Below are 19,765 nucleotides of genomic sequence, written 5' to 3'. Positions count from 1 at the left end.
AGATTAAGTTTCTAATTCAAAGTTAAAAAATAAAAACATTGTTTTAAACACTAGGGAAAAAAACTTACTTATTATTAAAACACTCCAAAAGACACAAAAACTTTTTCTTTAAAATAATTGATTCCTATTTACCCAGTACCTCACTAAATCCTCCCTAAGCATTAATGACAGCTTACTAATAAGGGGAATTACCAAAAAGGTACTATTCCAAACAAATCTACTCACGGTCCTCAAAAAAACAAAACAAAACGCTTTTTTCACAAGAGAAATGACGCATTCCACTTCTCTTTACAGGACTCCTGCTTTTGTTATAGCCACTGATTTGTCTAATCAATTCATGTATTTTTAAGCAAATTTTTCAAGCAAAAATGAATAATTTTTAAACAATTTTTATTTCAATTCTAAAATTTACCATTTTCTTCTCCCGTTGTTTTTCGCTTATCTTCGGGTGAAACATGGACTAGTTGCAGAATGAGAGGTCTCCGGGTGACAATACCAGTGCCTCTGGGAAGCAGGTCCCTCCCCACTAGGCTTTCTAGCACTGAGCTCTTTCCACTGCTCTGAAAACAAAATACACAAGAGCAAAATTAGTTTCTCCACAGAAAGTGTTGGGGGGCCGGGGAGCAGGAAGACAGAGGGAAAGGGAAAAGCAGGTTCCCCGCTAAGCAGAGAGCCCACACAAAGCTCAATTCCAGGACGCTGGGATCTTGACCCAAGCCAAGGCAGATGCTTAACCAACTGAGCCAACCAGGTGTCCTCCTACAGATTTTTTTTTATAACTCAATAAAACTATACTAACAAAGCACCATACAAAGAAATTAAAGGAAAAATTATTGCAAAAATGTTTAAATAAAATTAAAGTTCAGTTACATTTTCTATTATATGAGCTTTATTTCTTTATAATTAAAAAAAGAGAATATTAAAATTCCACTCTCAGGTCGCCTGGGTGGCTCAGTCATTAAGCATTGCCTTCCGCTCAGGTCATGATACCAGGGCTCTGGAATCAAGCCGCACATCGGGCTCTCTGCTCAGCGGGAAGCCTGCTTCTCCCTCTCCCGCTTCCCCCTGCTTGTATTCCCTCTCTTGCTATTTCTCTCTCTGTCAAATAAATAAAATCTTTAAAAATAAATAAATAAAGTCCCACGACCCCCACCCCCCGGCCAAAATTTAAAAAATAAAGTCCCACTCTCCTAAAATTTTCCCACCTTTTTCGATACTCTCCCAACCAGGTTTTCAAAACCTGTATAATACTGGTATGTAACATTATGCCTATGAGAACATATTAATTTAAATGGGGTAGTTTTATAACCTGCTTTTATTTTTAATGTAGCAATCATGGACAATATTCCATATCAATATACTAATTTCTGCATTTAAAAGTTAAGTAGTATTCTACTGTTTGTAAAGCTAAACATTGACTTGGACATTTAAGTGGTTTTTGCTATTAAGAACACTGCAGTGCACATGCTTTATACATATAACCTTACTCACATATTATCAGTTTTATACATTAAATGAAATGGCTGTGATTAAAGAGCACAGAGATTTTAAGTATTCACACACTGTCAGACTGCACACAGAATGGCAGGAACCAAGCTATACTTCCCATGCAATTTGCTGCACCCCCAACAGCACTGGAATTATCACTTTCCTTAACCTTTGCTACTTTGATATATGAACAGTGACAACTCATTTAAATTTACATTCCTTTATTACTAAAGTCAAGGATCATTTTGTTTAAAGGCCTTCTGTATTTTTCAGTGATTGTTCAAATGCTGGCATTTTATGTTTCTTATTAGTTTTATAAAACTGTTTATCCATGCGTTTCATTTTCTGTTTTGAATATTTCCCCTTTTTATTTTGAAAATTTCAAAGCCACAAGAGTTTTGAGAATATTAACAGTGGAGTTTCATATCTTAACAAAGATGCACCAATTAATTTTTGACATGTGCTTTATGTCTGTTTATGTCTATTTCACACACCCACTTCTTGTTCTCTTTGAGAATTATATATATTATATGTATATATAATTATATATATATATCTAGATATATCTATGATATAGATATATCAATGTATCTATAATCTATGATATAGATATAGATCTCATAAATATATATATATTTTATATATATATATATATATATAATGACACTTCATTCCTAAATATTTGTAGCATATCTAACTCTAAGAACATTCACAAGGGCATTCTTCTATATAATCATATCCAATGAGGACACTCAGGAAACTTAACATAGATACAATACTTTTAAAGGACAGCAAATTAACAAATAATACATAGTCATTTTGATTCTCTGAAGCATGTTCTCAGTAGGTTCCTCAGGAGGGCTAATAGAAGCAATATTCTTCAAATTCTAACATTTATGTAACACTTTGGGACTTTTATACCTGAAAATCAGCTTGATTATATATAAAATCTTGGGTTCATACACTCTTGAATATCTTAAGACATAAAATTTCCACAATAAATTGTGTCTTCTCTCATAAATCTTCTCATAAATATATTTTCTCTCCTGAACAGTTACTTTTGAAAGATATGGCAAAAATCTGATTTTCCTTCTAAGAGACATCGTGAATTCTTGCCTACATGTCTGAGGGCTTTTTATTTTTCCTTTAAAGTCCAATAATTTACTAGACTACGTTATATCTCAAGGTTGGTCTTTCCGTGTCAGTGTTCTCAGGTATGTGTTGTGCTTTTTCAAAACGGAATTCCAAATCTGTTTTTAATTCAGCTAAATTTTTAGTATCTGTTCCCCTACTAGCTTTATTGGGGGGGTGGTGTGCAGCACTCCCATTATACATATGTTGGATCTTCTCTGCCTCTTTTCAATGTTAGCTTCTGTCAAATTCGTTTTACAACTATTTCTTACCCTTATTTTTAATGTCCAACTCTCACTTTCAGCTCTGTTCATGATCTCAGACTCCTGCGATTAAGCCCCACATGTATAATACTTAGTATTATACATTTTTTTTACATTATTCAGTCATGAAAAGAAACAAAGTACTGACACATGCTACAACATGGATGAACCTCAAAAACATTATGCTAAATGAAAGAAGTCATCAGAAAAATATTTGATCCTGTTTATATGAAATGTCCAGAACAGGCAAGAAAGTGGATTAAGTGGCTACCAAGCACTGGGGATGGAGGGAAATGGGGAGGGACCTCTAATGGATACAAGGTTTCTTTTTAGAATGACGAAATACCTAAAACTACATTACGGTGACGGTTGCACAACTCTATAGACATGCTAAAAAACACTGATTATACAGTTCAAGTGGGTGAACTTTATGGTATATAAACAACATCTCAATAAAGCTGTGAAAAAAAAAAAAGGAGAAAAATTTCCAAATGAATTACAAAGTTTAAAAAGTACTAGAGAATATTAAGGTATACCTTCCTGACTCCCTAATACATAAAATGTAAAAACTAGAGAAAAAAACTGATAATTATCTAGAGTAAAATTGTAATTTCTTTTACTCATACAAAAAAAATTAAGAGGAAAATATTTCTGATTCCTATTACTGACAAAGTACTAGTAAGTAAAATGCAAAAGCAACTTCTACAAATCAGTAAGAAAAAAGATGAATAAGCTAATAGAAAATAACGGGCTGAGGAATGCCTGGGTGGCTCAGTGGGTTAAAGCCTCTGCCTTCAGCTCAGGTCATGATCCCAGGGTCCTGGGATCGAGTCCCGCATCAGGCTCTCTGCTCAGCAGGGAGCTGCTTCCTCCTCTCTCTCTGCCTGCTTCTCACCTACTTGTGATCTCCGTCTGTCCAATAGATAAAAATAAAAAAATTTAAAAAAAAAGAATGAGCTGAGATAGGAACAGAAATTCACAAAAACAGAACCACAAAAGGACGAGAGAAAAGTTAAGATGCTCCAACTCATCAAGGAGATATAATAAAACCACAATTAAATACCATAAATTTAAAAAGTGACAATAAACAAGAGTCCCATCCAAGATAGCAATTTAAGATGCTGAACTCACCTCCTCCACACACACACCAAATCTATACCTAATTATACAGCACTTCTGTCTAAGTAGCTTCTACACCACAAAACACAGAGAGGCCACACAGAAAATGGCAAGAGAGATGAAGAAACCAGACATCATAAGGAAAGGAACCTCTACCCCCAACACTGTGAACTGCAGTAGGGAAGAATAGTATGAAGGGGCACAGAGGAAAGACATAAAACAAACAAACAAACAAAAAACTGTGGTCTATAAAGCAATTAGTAGGGGTACCTGGGTGGCTTTGTCAGTTAGGCAACTGCCTTTGGCTTGGGTCATGATCCCGGGGTCCTGGAGTCGAGCCTGACAGAGCGCTCCCTGCTCAGTTGGGTACCGGATTCTCCCTTTCCTCCTTGCTCATTCTCTATCTCTTGCTATCTCTCTCTCAAATAAAAATGGGTAAAATCGTTAAAAAAAAAATTCTCAGTAAACTAGGAATAGAAAGAAATTTTCTTAGCTTAATAAAAAATATCTACAATAAAGTCACAGCTAATATTGAATCTAGTGGTAAGAAATTTAAAAATTAATTACTTAAGAAATAATATTAAAGCAATTAGTATATAAAAGATCCAGCCACACAACCACCAAATAGGGGGGGAACTACTGGGACTCTCTCCAGATTGGAGGAGCTGGCAAGTGCCACAGTTTACATTAACCTTTCACCTTGATAGTGCATTTGGGAACAGAGTTCCAGGTGCCAGAGCCAATCTACCACCTCAGAGAGTACTGGGTCTCTAGTCCACATCAGCTATAGCCATGCCATCGAGACAGCACCAGTGTGGCACAAATCAAAACACCCTTGGTCAGCACTCACTACAGCTCCAGCTGTCATGTCAAGGTAACACAGGCACCAAGTAACCCAGAACACCACAGGCCCACATCACTTGCAAGGGCACACCCCTGGCACAGAGTACTCTAGGACTACCTGGCTCACACCTGCCTGGATCCAGCCACTCTGCCAAGGGACCCCCTGCATGGAGCACCCCAGGAACCCCTGGCCCATGCTGCCTCAGGTTCCAGCCACCCCACCAAGGAGTCCCCTGAATATAGCACTCCAGATCCCCTGGCTTGCACCGCATCTTATCTGCAGTCACCCTGACAGGGCACCCTCTGCACAGGGTGCTCCAGGACACCCTGGCCCACCAAGCCTTGGCTCTAGTCACCCTGCCAGGGCACCCCCTGCACTAAATACCTCCAGACATACCAGCTTGTAACCACTTTAGCTTCAGCAATCCTGCCAGGGCGCCCTCTGTATGGAGAACCCAAGGACCAGCTCATATCCACTTCAGCTTTAGCTGCCCTACCAGGGTGCCCTCTGTAGGGAAAGACCTGGGACGCCCAACATTGCACGCCCTTCATCTTCAACTGTGCTGCCAGAATACCCTCCGAGTGGAAGGCCCCTGGATCACCAGGCCGATGCCCAATTCCTTGTGCTGGCCACTTCACCAGGGAGGCCCCAGCACAGAGTGCCCCAGGGCCGCACTCCAGAAACTGCTCCAGTCAGCCAAAGTCACCAAGCACACAGAGTCTACACAGGGGATGATTATACCCAAGACCACACTTCAAGTTTAAGAGAAGTAGCTGTCCCACCCAATTCATGGAAACAAATAAAGTCAAGCAAAATGGGAGACCAAAGAATATGCTCCAAACAAAACAGAACAAAACCTCAGAAAAAAAAAAAAAAAACCTAAATGAAGCAGAGATAAGCAATATGCCTGATAAAGAGTTTAAAATAACAATCAGAGGGGCACCTGGGTTGCTCAGTTGTTAAGCAACTGCCTCCAGCTTGGGTCATCATCCAAGGGTCTTGGGATTGAGCTCCACATCAGGCTTCCTGCTCAGAGGGGAGCCTGCTTTTCTCTCTCCCACTCCCCATACTTGTGTTCCCTAACTCTCTCTGTCAAATAATAAATATTAATAATTAATAAAAAAATAAAATCTTTAGGGGCGCCTGGGTGGCTCAGTGGGTTAAAGCCTCTGCCTTCGGCTCAGGTCATGATCCCAGAGTCCTGGGATCGAGCCCCGCATCGGGCTCTCTGCTCAGCGGGGAGCCTGCTTCCTCCTCTCTCTCTGCTTGCCTCTCTGCCTACCTGTGATCTCTGTCTGTCAAATAAATAAATAAATAATCTTTAAAAAAATAAATAAATAAAAATAAAAAAAAATAAAATCTTTAAAAGTAAAATAAAATAATGATCATAAAGACGTTCACCAGACTACAGAGAAGAGTAGGAGAACTCAATGAAACCTTCAATAAAGAGGTAGTAAATGCTAAAAAGATGTAATCAAATTTGAAGAACATATTAACTAAAATGGAAAATACACTAGAGAGAATCAACAGCACATAAGAGGATACGAAAGACTGGATTAGCAGTTTGGAAAACAGGGTAATGGAAAGCATCCAAGCTGAAGAACAAAAAGAAAAAAAGAATTTTTCAAGATGAGAATTAGGCTAAGGGATCTCTTGGACAACATCAAGTGAATTAACATTCACATTACAGGGATCCCAGAAGAGAAGGGGGGAAAGGGCAGAACAATATGAAGAAATAATAGCTAAAAACTTTCCTGACGAAGGGAAAGAAACAGACATTCAAGTTCAGGAAGCACAAAGAGCTGCAAAAAAGATGAACCCAAGAGGCCCACACCAAGACAACATAATATAAATAGCAAAAGTTAGATAAAGAGAGAATTTAAAAAGCAGGAGAGGAAAAAAGTTTCATAGAAGGAAAACCTCACAAGGCTATCAGCTGATTTTTTAGGAAAAACTTTGCAGCCAGAAGAGAGTGGCATGATATATTCAAAGGGCTAAAAGGAAAAAAAATCTACAACCAAAAATACTATATCTGACAAGCTTATCATTCAGAACTGGAAAGATAAAAAAACAGTTTCTCAAACAAAAATTAAAGAAGTTCATTGCCACTAAACCGGCCTTACAAAAACTGAAAAGTGACTTCTATAAGAGGGGGGCGTGATTAGAAATAAGAAAATTACGAAGAAAAAAAGATGTAAAATTTAACATATACATAAAACATGGAGTAGGAACTAAAAAAGTTTTTTTGAATGTGTTCAAATTTAAATGACCATCAACTTAATACAGACTGCTATATACTTAGGACCCTACATATGAATCTCATGGTAACTACAAACCTGAAAATAAAGAAAAAGAAAATCAAGCATAACACTACAGAAAGTCATCAATAAATAGGAAGAGAGAAAGAGAAAAGAAAAGGAAGAGAGAAGAACTACAGAAACAAAAAACTATGAACAAAATGGCAAAAAGTACACACCTATCAATAATTATCTTAAATGTAAATAGACTAAATGCTCCACCAACCAAAAGACAGAGGGCAGTGAAATGGATTAAAAAAAGAAAAAGACTCGTTTATGTAACGCCTACAAGAAACTCACTTCAGACCTAAAGATACACTAAAAACTGAGCTAAAGTATGGAATACAACAGGGGCACCTGGGTGGCTCAGTGGGTTAAAGCCTCTGCCTTTGGCTCAGGTCATGATCCCGGGATGCTGGGATTGAGCCCCACATCAGGCTCTCTGCTCAGCGGGGAGCCTGCTTCCCCTTCTCTCTCTGCCTGCCTTTCTGCCTCTCTCCTACTTTTTATTTATTCATCTGACAGAGGTCAGATGAATAAATAAAACCTTGAAAAAAAAAGTATGGAATACAACATACCATGCAAACAGAAATGAAAAAAAAATAAAAAGCTGGAGTAGCAATACTTTTATCAGACAAAAATGGACTTTAAAACAAAGACTCTAACAAGAGACAAAGAAGGGCATTACATAATGATAAACAGGTCAATCCCACAGGAGTATACAACAATTTTAAGTATCTATACACCCAAACTTGGAGCACCAAAATACATAAAGCAAAGACACAAAAGGAAACATTAATAGTAATACAATAATACAAAACTATTATTTTGTATTATTACCATTACAAAATTAGTAATACAATAATAACAAAGGACTTTAAGACCCCACTTACATCAATGGACAGATCATCCAGGCAGACATTCAATAAAGGGAACAGTGTCTTTGTTCAGGGGCTTGAACTCACAACTCTGAGATCAAGAACGTGAACCAGGTGAATCAAGACCTGAGCTGAGATCAAGAGTCGGACACTTAACCAACTGAGCCACCCAGGCACCCCAAAGAACAGTGTCTTTGAATGACATGTTAGACCAGATGGACTTAAATATATACAGAACATTCCATCCAAAAACAGAATACACAAACTTTTTGTTGATACCACATGTTAGGCTACAAAAACAAGTCTCAATAAAGTTAAGAATACTGAAATCATATGCATCTTTTCTGACTACAAAAGCATAAAACTAAAAATGAATTACCAAAAAAAAAAAAAAACTGGTAAAAACCAAAAACAAGTGGACGCTAAACAACATAGTAATAATCACCCAACTGGTCAATGAAGAAATCAAATAGGAAATCAAAACATACATGGAGACAAATGAGAACCCAAACATAATAATCCAAATCTTTAATGCAGCAAAATACAATTCTTAAAGGAAAATTTACAGTGATACATACCTCACCAAGAAATAAGAAAAATTTCAAATAATCTTACACCTAAAATAACTAGAACAAGAACAAAGCCCAGAGTGAATAGAAGGAAGGAAATAATAAAGAGCAGAACACAAATAAATGAAATAGATTGATAAAAAAATACCCCTCCCAAACAATGAAACCCAGAGCTAGTTCTCTGAAAATAAAACAAAATTGATAAGCTTTTAGCCAGAATCATCAAGAAAAAAAAGAGGACATAAATAAAATCAGAAATGAAAGAACCACAGAAATACAAGAATTGTGAGAAAAATACCAAAAAAGAAAAAAATTAATATGCCAGCAAATTGACAACGTAGAATAAATGGATAAATTCCTAGAGACATATAATCCTCTAAAACGAAATCAAGAAGAAAAGAAAATTTGAACTAACCAATTACTCCTAACAAAATTGAGTTGGTAAAAAAACAAAACCAAAAATTCCCAACAAATAAAAGCCCAGGACTAGATGGCTTCACAGGCGAATTCTACTAAACATGTAAAGAAGAGTTAATACCTATTCTTCTCAAACTATTCAAAAATAGAAAAGGAAGGAAAACTTCTCTAACTTCATTATCTGAGGCCAGCCAGCATTACCCTGATATCAAAACTAGATAAAACAGTACAATAAAAGAAAACTATAGGCCAATATCTTTGATGAACATAGATGTAAAAATCCCCAATATTACCCAATTGAATCCAACAATACATTAAAAAAGTCATTCACAGGACACCTGGTTGGTTCAGTAGGTTAAGCAACTGCTTTCAGCTCAGGTCATGACTCCAGGGTCCTGGGATCCAGTCCCACATCAGGCTCCTTGCTCAATGAGAAGCCTGCTTCTCCTTCTGCCGCTCTCCCTGCTTGTGCTCTCTCTCTCTCTCTGACAAATAAGTAAAATCCTGAAAAAAAAATCATTCGCTACAATCAAGTGGGCTTTATTCCTGAGATGCAAGGGTGGTTCGATATCCACATAACAATTAATGTGCTATATCATATCAACAAAACAAAGGGTGAGAACCACATGATCATTTTAACAGATGCAGAAAGAGCATTTAAACAAAGTAAAAAAAAAAAAATCCATTCACCAGGGCGCCTGGGTGGCTCTGTTGGTTAAGCGACCAACTCTGGGTTTTGGCTCAGGTCATGATTTCAAGGTTGTGAGATCCAGGCTCAATGGGGAGGCTGCCTGAGATTCTCTCTCTCCCTCTCCTTTCTGCTCTTCTGCTCCCCTGTCTCATACTCTCCAAAATAAATAAAACCTTTACAAAAAAAAAAAAAAAAAAAACCCATTCAACTAAACAGATTTAGAGGACACATACCTCAACACAATAAAGGCCATATGTGAAAAATCCAAAGCTAACATCATCCTCAGTGGGGAAAAACTGAACTTTTCTCCTAAGATCAGGAAGAAGATAAGAATGTCCACTCTCCCCACTTTTATTCAACATAATACTCAAAGTCCTAGCCACAGTAATCAGACAAGAAAAGAAATAAAAGGCATTCAAATTGGCAAGGAAAAAGTAAAACTTTCATTATTGGCAGATTACATGATACTCTCTATATAGAAAACCCTAAAGACTCCCCCCTCAAAAACTACTAGACCTGATAAATGAATTCAGGAAAGCTGCAGAATACAAAGTCAATATACAGATATCTGTTGCATTTCTATACACTAATAATGAAACAGCAGAAAGAAATGAAGAAAGCAGTCCCATTTACAATTGTACCCAAAATAGTAAAATACCAAAGAATAAATGTAACCAAGGACGTGAGAGACCTGTATTCTGAAAACTATAAAATACTGATGAAAGAAAATAAAGATGACACAAACAAAAGAGAAATATATTCCATGGTCATGGCTTGGGAGAACAAATACTGCTAAACAAATACTACCCAAAGCAATCTACAGATTTAATGCAAATCCGTATCAAAATACTTTTCACAGAACTAGAACAAATAATCATAAAAGTTGTATGGAACCACAAAAGACCCCAAATAGCAAAAGTAATGTGGAAGAAGAAGAAAAAAACTGGAGATTATCACAATCCCAGATCTGAAGATACACTGCAAAGCTACATTAACCCAAACAGTATAGTACTGCCATAAAAACAGACACATAGATCAATGGAATAGAATAGAGAGCCTTGGTCAATTAATCTTTGGCAAAGGAGGCAAGAATATGCAATGGGAAAAAAGACAATCTCTTCAACAAATAGTGCCAGGAAAACTGGACCGCTACATGCAAAAGAATGAAACTGGACCACTTTCTTACACCACACACAAAAGTAAACTCAAAACGGATTAAAGACCTAAATGTGAGACCTGAAACCACAAAAATCCTAGAAGAGAGCACGAGCAGTAATTTCTTTGACATGTGTCAGAACATTTTTCTAGACATGTCTCCAAAGGCAAGGGAAACAAAAATAAACTACTGGGAGTATATCAAAATTAAAAAGTCTGCACAGCAAATCAAACAACTGACAAAACTAAAAGCTGATCTACTGAATAGGAGATGATAGTTGCAAATGACATACCCAATAAAGGGTTAGTATCCAAAATATAAAAGAACTTACACAACTCAACACCAAAAAAACCCCCAAATAATCCAATTAAAAATGGGCAAAAGACATGAACAGACATTTCTCCAAAGACATAGGAAGGACCAACAGACACAGGAAAAGATGCTCAACATCACTACTCATTAGGGAAATACCAATCAAAAACACAATGACATATCACCTCACTCCTGTCAGAATAGCTAAAATTAATAACACAAGGAACAACTAGTGTTGACAAGAATGTGGAGAAAAAGGAACCCTCGTGCACTGTTGATGGAAATGCAAATTGGTGCAGCCACTTTGGAAAATAGTATGGAGGGTCCTCAAAAAATTGAAAATGGAATTACCATATGATCCAGTAATTCCACTACTGGGTACTTACCTGAAAAATACAAAAATTCTAATTTGAAAAGACATATGCACCCTTTCAACTTTTGCAGCATTATTTACAATAGCCAAATTATGGAAGCAGCCCGTTTTCACTGATTGATAAATGGATAAAGGTGTGGTGTGTATAGACAGGATAGATGGACAGAAAGATGGAAAGATAGGTACACACACATACATACACACACACTATGGAATATTACTCAGCCATAAAAATGAAATCATGCCATTTATAGTAACATGGATTGATCTAGAAAGTATAATGCTAAGTGAAATAAGTCAGAAAGACAACTACCACACGATGTTACTCATATGTAAACTCTTAACCATAGAAAACTGATGGTTACCTGATTGGGGTGGGCGTGTGAAATAAGTGAAGGGGTTTAAGAGTACACTTATGAAGAGCGCTGAATAATGTATAGAATTGTGGATCAATACATTGTACACCTGAAACTAATATTAACACTGTATGTTAAGTGAACTGGATTTAAAATTAAAAAAAAAGAAAAAAGAAAAAACACATTAGGCCAAATGGATTTAAGAGATATACAGAGAACATGCCATCCAAAACTAACAGAATACGCATTATTCTCAAGCACACATGGAATACTCTCTAGCATAGATCATATATCAGGCCACAAAGCAAATCTTAATAAGTTTAAGAATACTGAAATGCGGGGCGCCTGGGTGACTCAGTTGGTTAAGCGGCTGCCTTTGGCTCAGGTCATTTCCAGGGTTCTGGGCTGGAGCCCCGCATCGGGCTCCCTGCTAAGCAGAGAGCTTCTCTTTCTCCCTCTGCCTGCTGCTCTGCTTACTTGTGCTCTCTATCTCTCTTTCAAGTAAATAAATAAAATCTTTAAAAAAAAAGAAAAAGAATACTGAAATATCAAAAATCTTTTCCAACCACAATGGTATGAAACCAGGAATCAATGACAAGACTGAAAAATCTGTAAATATGTGGAGATTAGACAACATGCCATTGAACAACCAATGGATGAAAAAAGAAAAAAAAAAAAAGCTTGAAACAAATGAAGATAAAACAAAACTTACAGGATGCAGCACAATCAGTTCTAAAAGAGAATCTAATAGTGATAAATGCCTGTATTAACAAACAAGAAAGATCTCAAATAAACAACCTAACTTTACAACTCAAGGAACTAGAAAAGGAAGACTAAATTAAGCCCAAAATCAGTAGGAAAGGAATAAAACAGATCAAAGATCAAAGCAGATATAAATTAAATAGAGTCTAAAAACAAAACAAAACAAAACAAAATCAATGAAACCAAGAGCTGTTGTTTTGAAATGATAAAAAATACACAGACCTTTAGCTAGGCTTACCAAAAACAAAAATGAGGACTCAAAATCAGAAATAAAAGAGGAGATGTTATAATTATTACCACCGAATACAAAAGATCTTAAAAGACTACTCTAATACATATATGCATGTGCAACAGAACACTATTCAGCCATAAAAAAGAAAAATTCTTCTATTTGGAACAAAACAGATGGACCTTGACAGCATTACACTAGCTGAAATAAGTCAGAGGAAGACAAATACCACATGATCTCACTTTCATGTGGAATCTAAACAAAAGCAAAAAAGAAGTCACAGATACAGAGAACAGATTACTGGCTGTCAGAAGCTGGGGGTAGGTGAAATGGGTGAAGGTGGTCAAAGGTACAAACTCCCAATAAAGTAAGTCCTGGGAATATAATGCACAGTATGATGACTATAGATAATAATACTGTATTTCTATATGAAAGTTGCTAAGACAGTAAATTTTAAGTTTTCATAAGGAAAAAAATGCAACTATGTGTGGTGATGAATATTAACTAGACTTACTGTGGTGATCAATTCACTATATATGTACATCAAATCATTATGCTGCACTCACGAAATAAAATGCTATATGCCAATTATATCTCAATTACAAAAAATTATGTCAAAAGAGTCACATACAGACCAAACAAAACGTGTTTTTATAAGTTTTCATTTTTACCTATTACGAATAATGTTGGCTTTCCTCAATAACTGGCTGGAACAGTGTTTGTTTTTCCCAGTGATTTAAATACCCAATAGTCACACTCTTTCCAGGAAGGTGAGTGGCTACAGAAATTCCAGTATGGCAAGTCACAGGCAGCTTGCTCTGAAAATATGGCTCACTTGGCACTGCAATGCTTCTGCTTTTTCATCCCCACATATTCCCCAAATTGATTCACTATCTCTGTATTTCCTGATTAGAGATTTGTGTCCCTGGTCTTAGTACCATCTTTTAGTTTCTTCCAAATTGTACTGTTTTAAAATTTATAGTGCTTTGGATTTATATTTTGAGACTGACCCTTTCATTGAAAAGGCTTTATTATATTTTTAGCTTTTTCTCTCTGATAAAAAGCTATCAGATCCAGGATGCCTGGGTGGCTCAGTTGGTTAAGTGGCTGCCTTCAGCTCAGGTCATGATCCCAGCGTCCTGGGATCGAGTCCCACATCAGGCTCCTTGTTCGGCAGGGAGATTGCTTCTCCCTCTGCCTCTGGCTGTCACTCTGTCTGCCTGTGCTCGCTCGCTCGCTCTCTCTCTCCCTCTCTCTGACAAATAAAATCTTTAAAAAAAAAAAAAAAACCTTAAAAATCTGAAAAAGCTATCAGATCCAACATCAGTTGGAAATATGTAGTAAATATTCACTCATGACACACTACCCCAAACTGATTCAGTTTTTAACTAAGTTTTTATTTTTCACTGTATAAGACAGGCCTCTTAATTCTTTGATATTAATATAATAGATTAAAATGTATTTTTCTTATTTTTTTTAACTTTTTATTTGTAGTGAAAGCAGCCAGACATAAACCAATCACATATTTTACAATTCCATTTCTATGAACTATCCAGAATAGGTAAGTCCACAAAGATGGAAAGAAGACTGGTGGTTGCCAGGACTGGAGAGGACAATGAAAAACAGGAAGTCATTGCTTAACAGGTATGAAGTTTTCTTTTTGGGTGACAAAAAGGTTTTGGACCTAGAAGGAGGTGGTGATTGCACAAGACCATGGATGTACTGAATGCCAGTGAACTGTGTCTCTGAATGCCAAGTTTTAGGTTATACAAATTTCACTTCATTTTTAAGTTAAAAAAAAGAAGCAGCACATGAGCTATATAAAGAAACTAGGAAAAAAATAAAAATGTAAGTTCACCTAAGAATATTCACAAGAAATCAATATACGAATGAAAACTATGATCAGTATCTAGCATGAAATTACTAAATGTAATGAAATCATCACCTCTATGAACGCAAGACAAATGAAGGTATATCCAGCAGGAAAGGGCAAGACTTCAGGACCTAAAATGTAGATAGCAGTGTGGGAGAGGGGGATGTGTGTGCTTTTTTTAAAATAAAGAATTCTAGAATAGTTTAGCACTTTTTAAAAAGATCTTGTTTATTTATGAGAGGGAGACAGAAACATGAGTGGGGGAAGGGGCAGAGGGAGAAGCAGCCCCCACTGAGTTGAGGGGCTCCAACCCAGGATCCTGGGATCATGACCTGGGCCAAAGGCAGACACTTAACTGACAGAGCCACCCAGGTGTCCCAATTTAAAAAGACAATAACAGTTGGGGAGGATGTGCAGAAACTGAAACCCTCATACACTGATGGAGGAAATGTAAAATGGAATAGCCACAACAAAAAACAATGTGGCAGTTCCTCAAATTTAAACAAGAGTTAACAAGCAACCCAGTAATTCTATTCCTAAGTATATACCCAAGAGAATTGAAAACATGTCCTCAGGACAACTTGTAAACAATATTCACAGCATTATTCATCATAGCCAAAAAGTGGGGGAAAAACCAATATGCATCAATAATGAATGGATAATCAAACTGTGGCGTATCTACACAATGGAATTCTAACCATAAAAAGTAATGAAGTTAAATACATGGATGAACCTAAAAAACCTGTTGAGCAAAAGAAGCCAGACAAAAATGGCCGCATATTGTATGATTGTTTATACTGAAATGTCCAGAACAGGGGCACCTGGATGGCTTAGTCATTAAGCGTCTGCCTTCAGCTCAGGTCATGATCCCAGGATCCTGGGATAGAGACCCGCATCCGGCTCCCTGCTCAGTGGAAAGCCTGCTTCTCCCTCTCCTACTCCCCCACTTGTTTGTGTTCCCCCTCTCACTGTGTCTCTCTCTGTCAAATAATAAATAAAATCATTAAAAAAAAAAAAAAAGTCCAAAACAGGCAAATCTATAGAGACAGAAAATAGATTAGTGGTTACCAGGGGACAGGCCGGGAGGGTGAAATGGGGAATGACTGCTAATGGGTACAGATTCTCTCCTGCATAATAAAATTGTTAAAAAAAAAAAAAAAAGTCAGGAATTAGATAGTGGTGATGGTGGCATAACCTGGGAGTATACTAAAACTGAATTTTACACGGGTGAATTTTATGTTATATGAATTATCTTTCCATTTTTTAAATGTTAAATTAAAAAGAAACAAACGGCTGGTTGGCAAACTGGTTATTTAAAACCCAAGATTCCTTTTTGAATTACTAAAGGTGGAATGCTGAGATCACTGAAATAAAAGGTAAAGTGAAAATTTCCCTACTAGCAACTCTGAGCCAGCATCTCAGGTAAATGTCTTGGGTACTGGGATTCCTATATTGGGTGGTGGTTTAGATTACATACTTGGGAGGGCTCACCCTTCTAATTCTCAACTTAAAAAATAGTGATCAAATTTCCCAAGTTTAAGTCTTATCTCCTCCACCTACAAAATACACCATGGTCTAAAAGTGTCAACCTTTTCTCTCCCCTCTTCAGTGCTTTCCACACAGATGCTCTCAGCTAGGGAAATAAGAAAACTACTTAGCTAAACCGTAAAAGCTGTGAGTAATCTACAGCTATGAACATGTTTCCCTCTCAATTCCTCCAACAATCTAGGCTTGAAATATTACTTGGGCCATTTTAAAAATCAAAATTTAAAACATTAGCAAGAATGCCACCAAGATGAACATGCTACTCGATGGTAGCAGGTCCTTAGGCTCAGCTTCCCTGTCTTTTCTAGTCCCGTGCATTTTAAAATTAAAGACACACTAAGATTCTTTTCAATTAAGATCTATGAACCATCTGCATCAGAATCACCTGTGATGCCCAGCCCAACTTAGACTTAAAAAATCAAAAATCTCTGGGGATGGAATCCAGGAACTTATTTTCAAACTAATCCTTACATACACTAAGTTTGCAAATCACAGTTCTAAAAAGTTCAATAAAATGGGACCAACAGCCATTTAAGATACTGGTAATGTGTAAGATAGCGATTGTGTACCTGTGTTATGAAGACATCTTCACTACTACTGAGAAGTTTACCTGTCAGAACACCTATTATGTCTGGAATTCATTATTGTACAATAAATGAATTCCAGACATAATATGAATGTAATGCATGTGCTGTATAAATGTACAAAACATTAATGGCATGGATGAAAAAGTAGTGATATACTCATATTCAAGTAAAAGAGATTTTCAACATACTAAGGAAAATATGGGAAAAAAGTGTTTGTAATCTTATTTCTTCTGTACATGAATAATAAAGGATTGAATTTCAGCTAATAAAGACATACACAGCGATAAACTTCATTAAATCAAGTTTTGAAACACTAATTTCCCTGGGTGCCTGGCTGGCTCCGTCAGTAGAGCATGTGACTCTTGATCTCAGGGTTTTAAGTTCAAACCTCATGTACAGTATACTTAAAACAACAATGACACCTAATTTCCCCTGTGAGTAACTTCAAACATCAACATACAGACACAGCATATACCTATCACTACTAGGATGGTTTTTGCTAGCACACATTAACGACTTTCCTAACAGTGAGATCTTAACTTTTCCACTCCGACCTTCCTAATTCTGCCAACAGGTTTACTCACGGAAATAAACTCAATTTTGTGTAAGAAAAATCCTTCTTGATTTTAAACTATTTATGCTGATACACAATAGCCCTGATTCTTTTACTGCTTCAAGCTTAAAAAGCATGGAGAATCTCTTAAAAGTATATGGAAAGTTTCTGGTCCACAGACAGGAAACATTTCCAAATTACTACCAAAGAAGATTTATTTCACCTCCTTTAATTCTATTTTCAAAAGCAGATCCGTTTTGATGATAGAAGTCCCAGTGTTTTAAAAATATTATCTGTTACAGCCAGCAACAGTCATTCATTCAAAGTATTTATAGAGCACTCACTACATACCCCAGACTGTTCCAGAGCTAGGAACAAGAATACAGCAGTAAACAAAACATGCTAAACAAAAATACTGCTCACAATATTATACTGATGATTTAGTGTCCGATCACTACAAATACGGAGTTACAAGAACTACAATATATGTAGGCAGGAAAGACCAGAATCTGTACCAATCCTACAGCAGACCAAGCAAATATGTTTCTGAAATAATTTCTATTACTATATTTAAATGCAAGAAAGAGTGCAAGATGTCTACAGTTTCCCAGCTCTCCAGTGTTTGAATATACTATAGTATTCTCTCTCATAATTATACTCTACACTAAAATACTGTAACAAGATGTAGCAACAGAAAAAAAGTAAACCAAGTAAAATAGAAAAGATCATTAAGAAATGAAAACACTTAAAATCAATATACCAAGTAATCTCTAAAATGCGTTCCTCTGAACTCTAATAAAAGTCCTAGGAGTCTTTTTAAACTAAGAAAAGCAGCAGGCAGAGAAAATGAAACTTATACTTCTGTCACTTTAGAATTAATTTATTTCTTCAACATTTCTGCATAAAAAAATAAAAAATAGGCAATAATAAAAAATAAAAATTAAAAAAACCATTAAAAATTATGTTATCTATGAGACACAAAATGGATAGACCAGAGAACCTTGATGCCCACTTTAGATGAAAGAAAAAAAAACACAGCCTACTCAGAAAAACTGGTTATTCCTTCCTCAAACCCAGGTACAGGTAGTTTCGGGGTGGGTTGGATTTTTTGTGTTTTGTGTTTGTTTTGTTGCTTTTTGTTTTTTTGTAACTGCTTCGGCGTTCCCGGAACCAGAACGGATTGCACTGCAGGAAAACACTCTGGTGCCACACAGCTGCGGCCTTCTCAGTCCCGACCCCGCGGTTCCAAAACTGACTCCGCAGCCCCTGAGCAAGCAGAGGAATAAAAAAAAACCTTGTCGCCCTAAAACCAACCGAGGAAGGGCTGGCTGGCCCACCACAAGCCCACTGTGGCCCCGCGTGCCCCGCGCGTCCCCCAGGTGCCCTTGCAAGCAGCGGCCCGCTGGGCAAGCCGCGCCCGGTCCCCGCGGACTCCAGTTCAGCCCGCCGGCCGGTCCCTCCCCTAGCCCGCCCCCGGGACCCGCCGGGCCCGCTGCGCCGGCTCCGCCCCTCGTCTCCGGACCGGGCCCGGATTCCCAGGCCCGAAGCAACGCAGCCTGAGGCGGGAAGGCGCGGCAGAGCCCGGGGAGCCCCGGCACCCCCAGCAACGCCCTCTCCCTACAGGCAGCAAAGGCCAGCTGGGAGCGGGCGCTGCCGCAGCCCCCACCAGGCCCACGCCCAGGACTCTGGCCTGGGCGGACGCCGCCCTCGTCTCTTACCTGCGTTCCCACCACAACGATCTGAGGCAACTGGATGATGTCGGCGCCCACCGTGTTGAAGACATCCTGGAGCTTGTTGATAACAGGAATTAGCGCCTCCATGACTCCGAAAACACGGGACCCTCGCCCGCCCGGCCGCGGCAATGAATGGGGCCGGGGCCCAGAGTCCGCCTCCTTCCTCCTCTCCTCCGCCCTCTCCTCGGGAGCCGGCACCCATTGGACCCCGCCCGCCCGCTACCTGCCCCCTCCCGGCAGGCCGCGCGCTAAGAGGAAGGTGGAGAGGAACAAAGTCTGCCGGGAGTTGTAGTCCCGCGTCGGAGGGACACCGAGGCCTACGACGTCCAGAAGGCTGAGCGGCGCCAGGCGGGCGGAGAGCTGAGAGCTCTGACATGGTTCACCCGCACCTGTCAAAAGACTAGGGAGCGAGGCCCAGAGAGCAGGAGGGAAGAGATACATTTATGTATCTCTTATGTATCAGGGCCCTAACTGGTGTGAAAATGCCGGATATAAATGTGTGTTAACTAGAGCGGAATATCTTGATTATCCAAGATGTCATTTCCTTATGGGGTCGCTTGCTTAAAGAGGGAGGGCTGAAGAATCTTAA

At 38.1% G+C, this 19,765-nt stretch overlaps 1 protein-coding gene across 8 annotated transcripts in view; it reads right to left on the bottom strand.

Annotated features, from left to right (window-relative positions):
• Positions 1–19,397, bottom strand: part of DNM1L (dynamin 1 like) — a 48,611-nt gene extending 29,214 nt beyond the window's left edge. For 5 of the 8 annotated variants that reach the window (XM_032349960.1, XM_032349961.1, XM_032349958.1 and 2 more), the window contains exons 1-2: positions 19,162–19,377; positions 413–560 (exon numbers count right to left, since the gene is read on the bottom strand). In XM_032349960.1, the coding sequence (XP_032205851.1) occupies positions 413–560; positions 19,162–19,263 (250 nt within the window). In that variant the 5' untranslated portion in view covers positions 19,264–19,377. Of the gene's footprint in view, positions 1–412; positions 561–19,161 lie in introns of all 8 variants that reach the window. The other 3 variants (XM_032349963.1, XM_032349964.1, XM_032349965.1) reach the window with 2 other exon arrangements.
• Between the last annotated feature and the right edge of the window lie 368 nt (positions 19,398–19,765).

Source organism: Mustela erminea, chromosome 6 (assembly GCF_009829155.1).
Source record: "Mustela erminea isolate mMusErm1 chromosome 6, mMusErm1.Pri, whole genome shotgun sequence".
NCBI classification, from domain to species: domain Eukaryota; kingdom Metazoa; phylum Chordata; class Mammalia; order Carnivora; family Mustelidae; genus Mustela; species Mustela erminea.
This window is presented reverse-complemented; position numbering and strand designations above follow the sequence as displayed.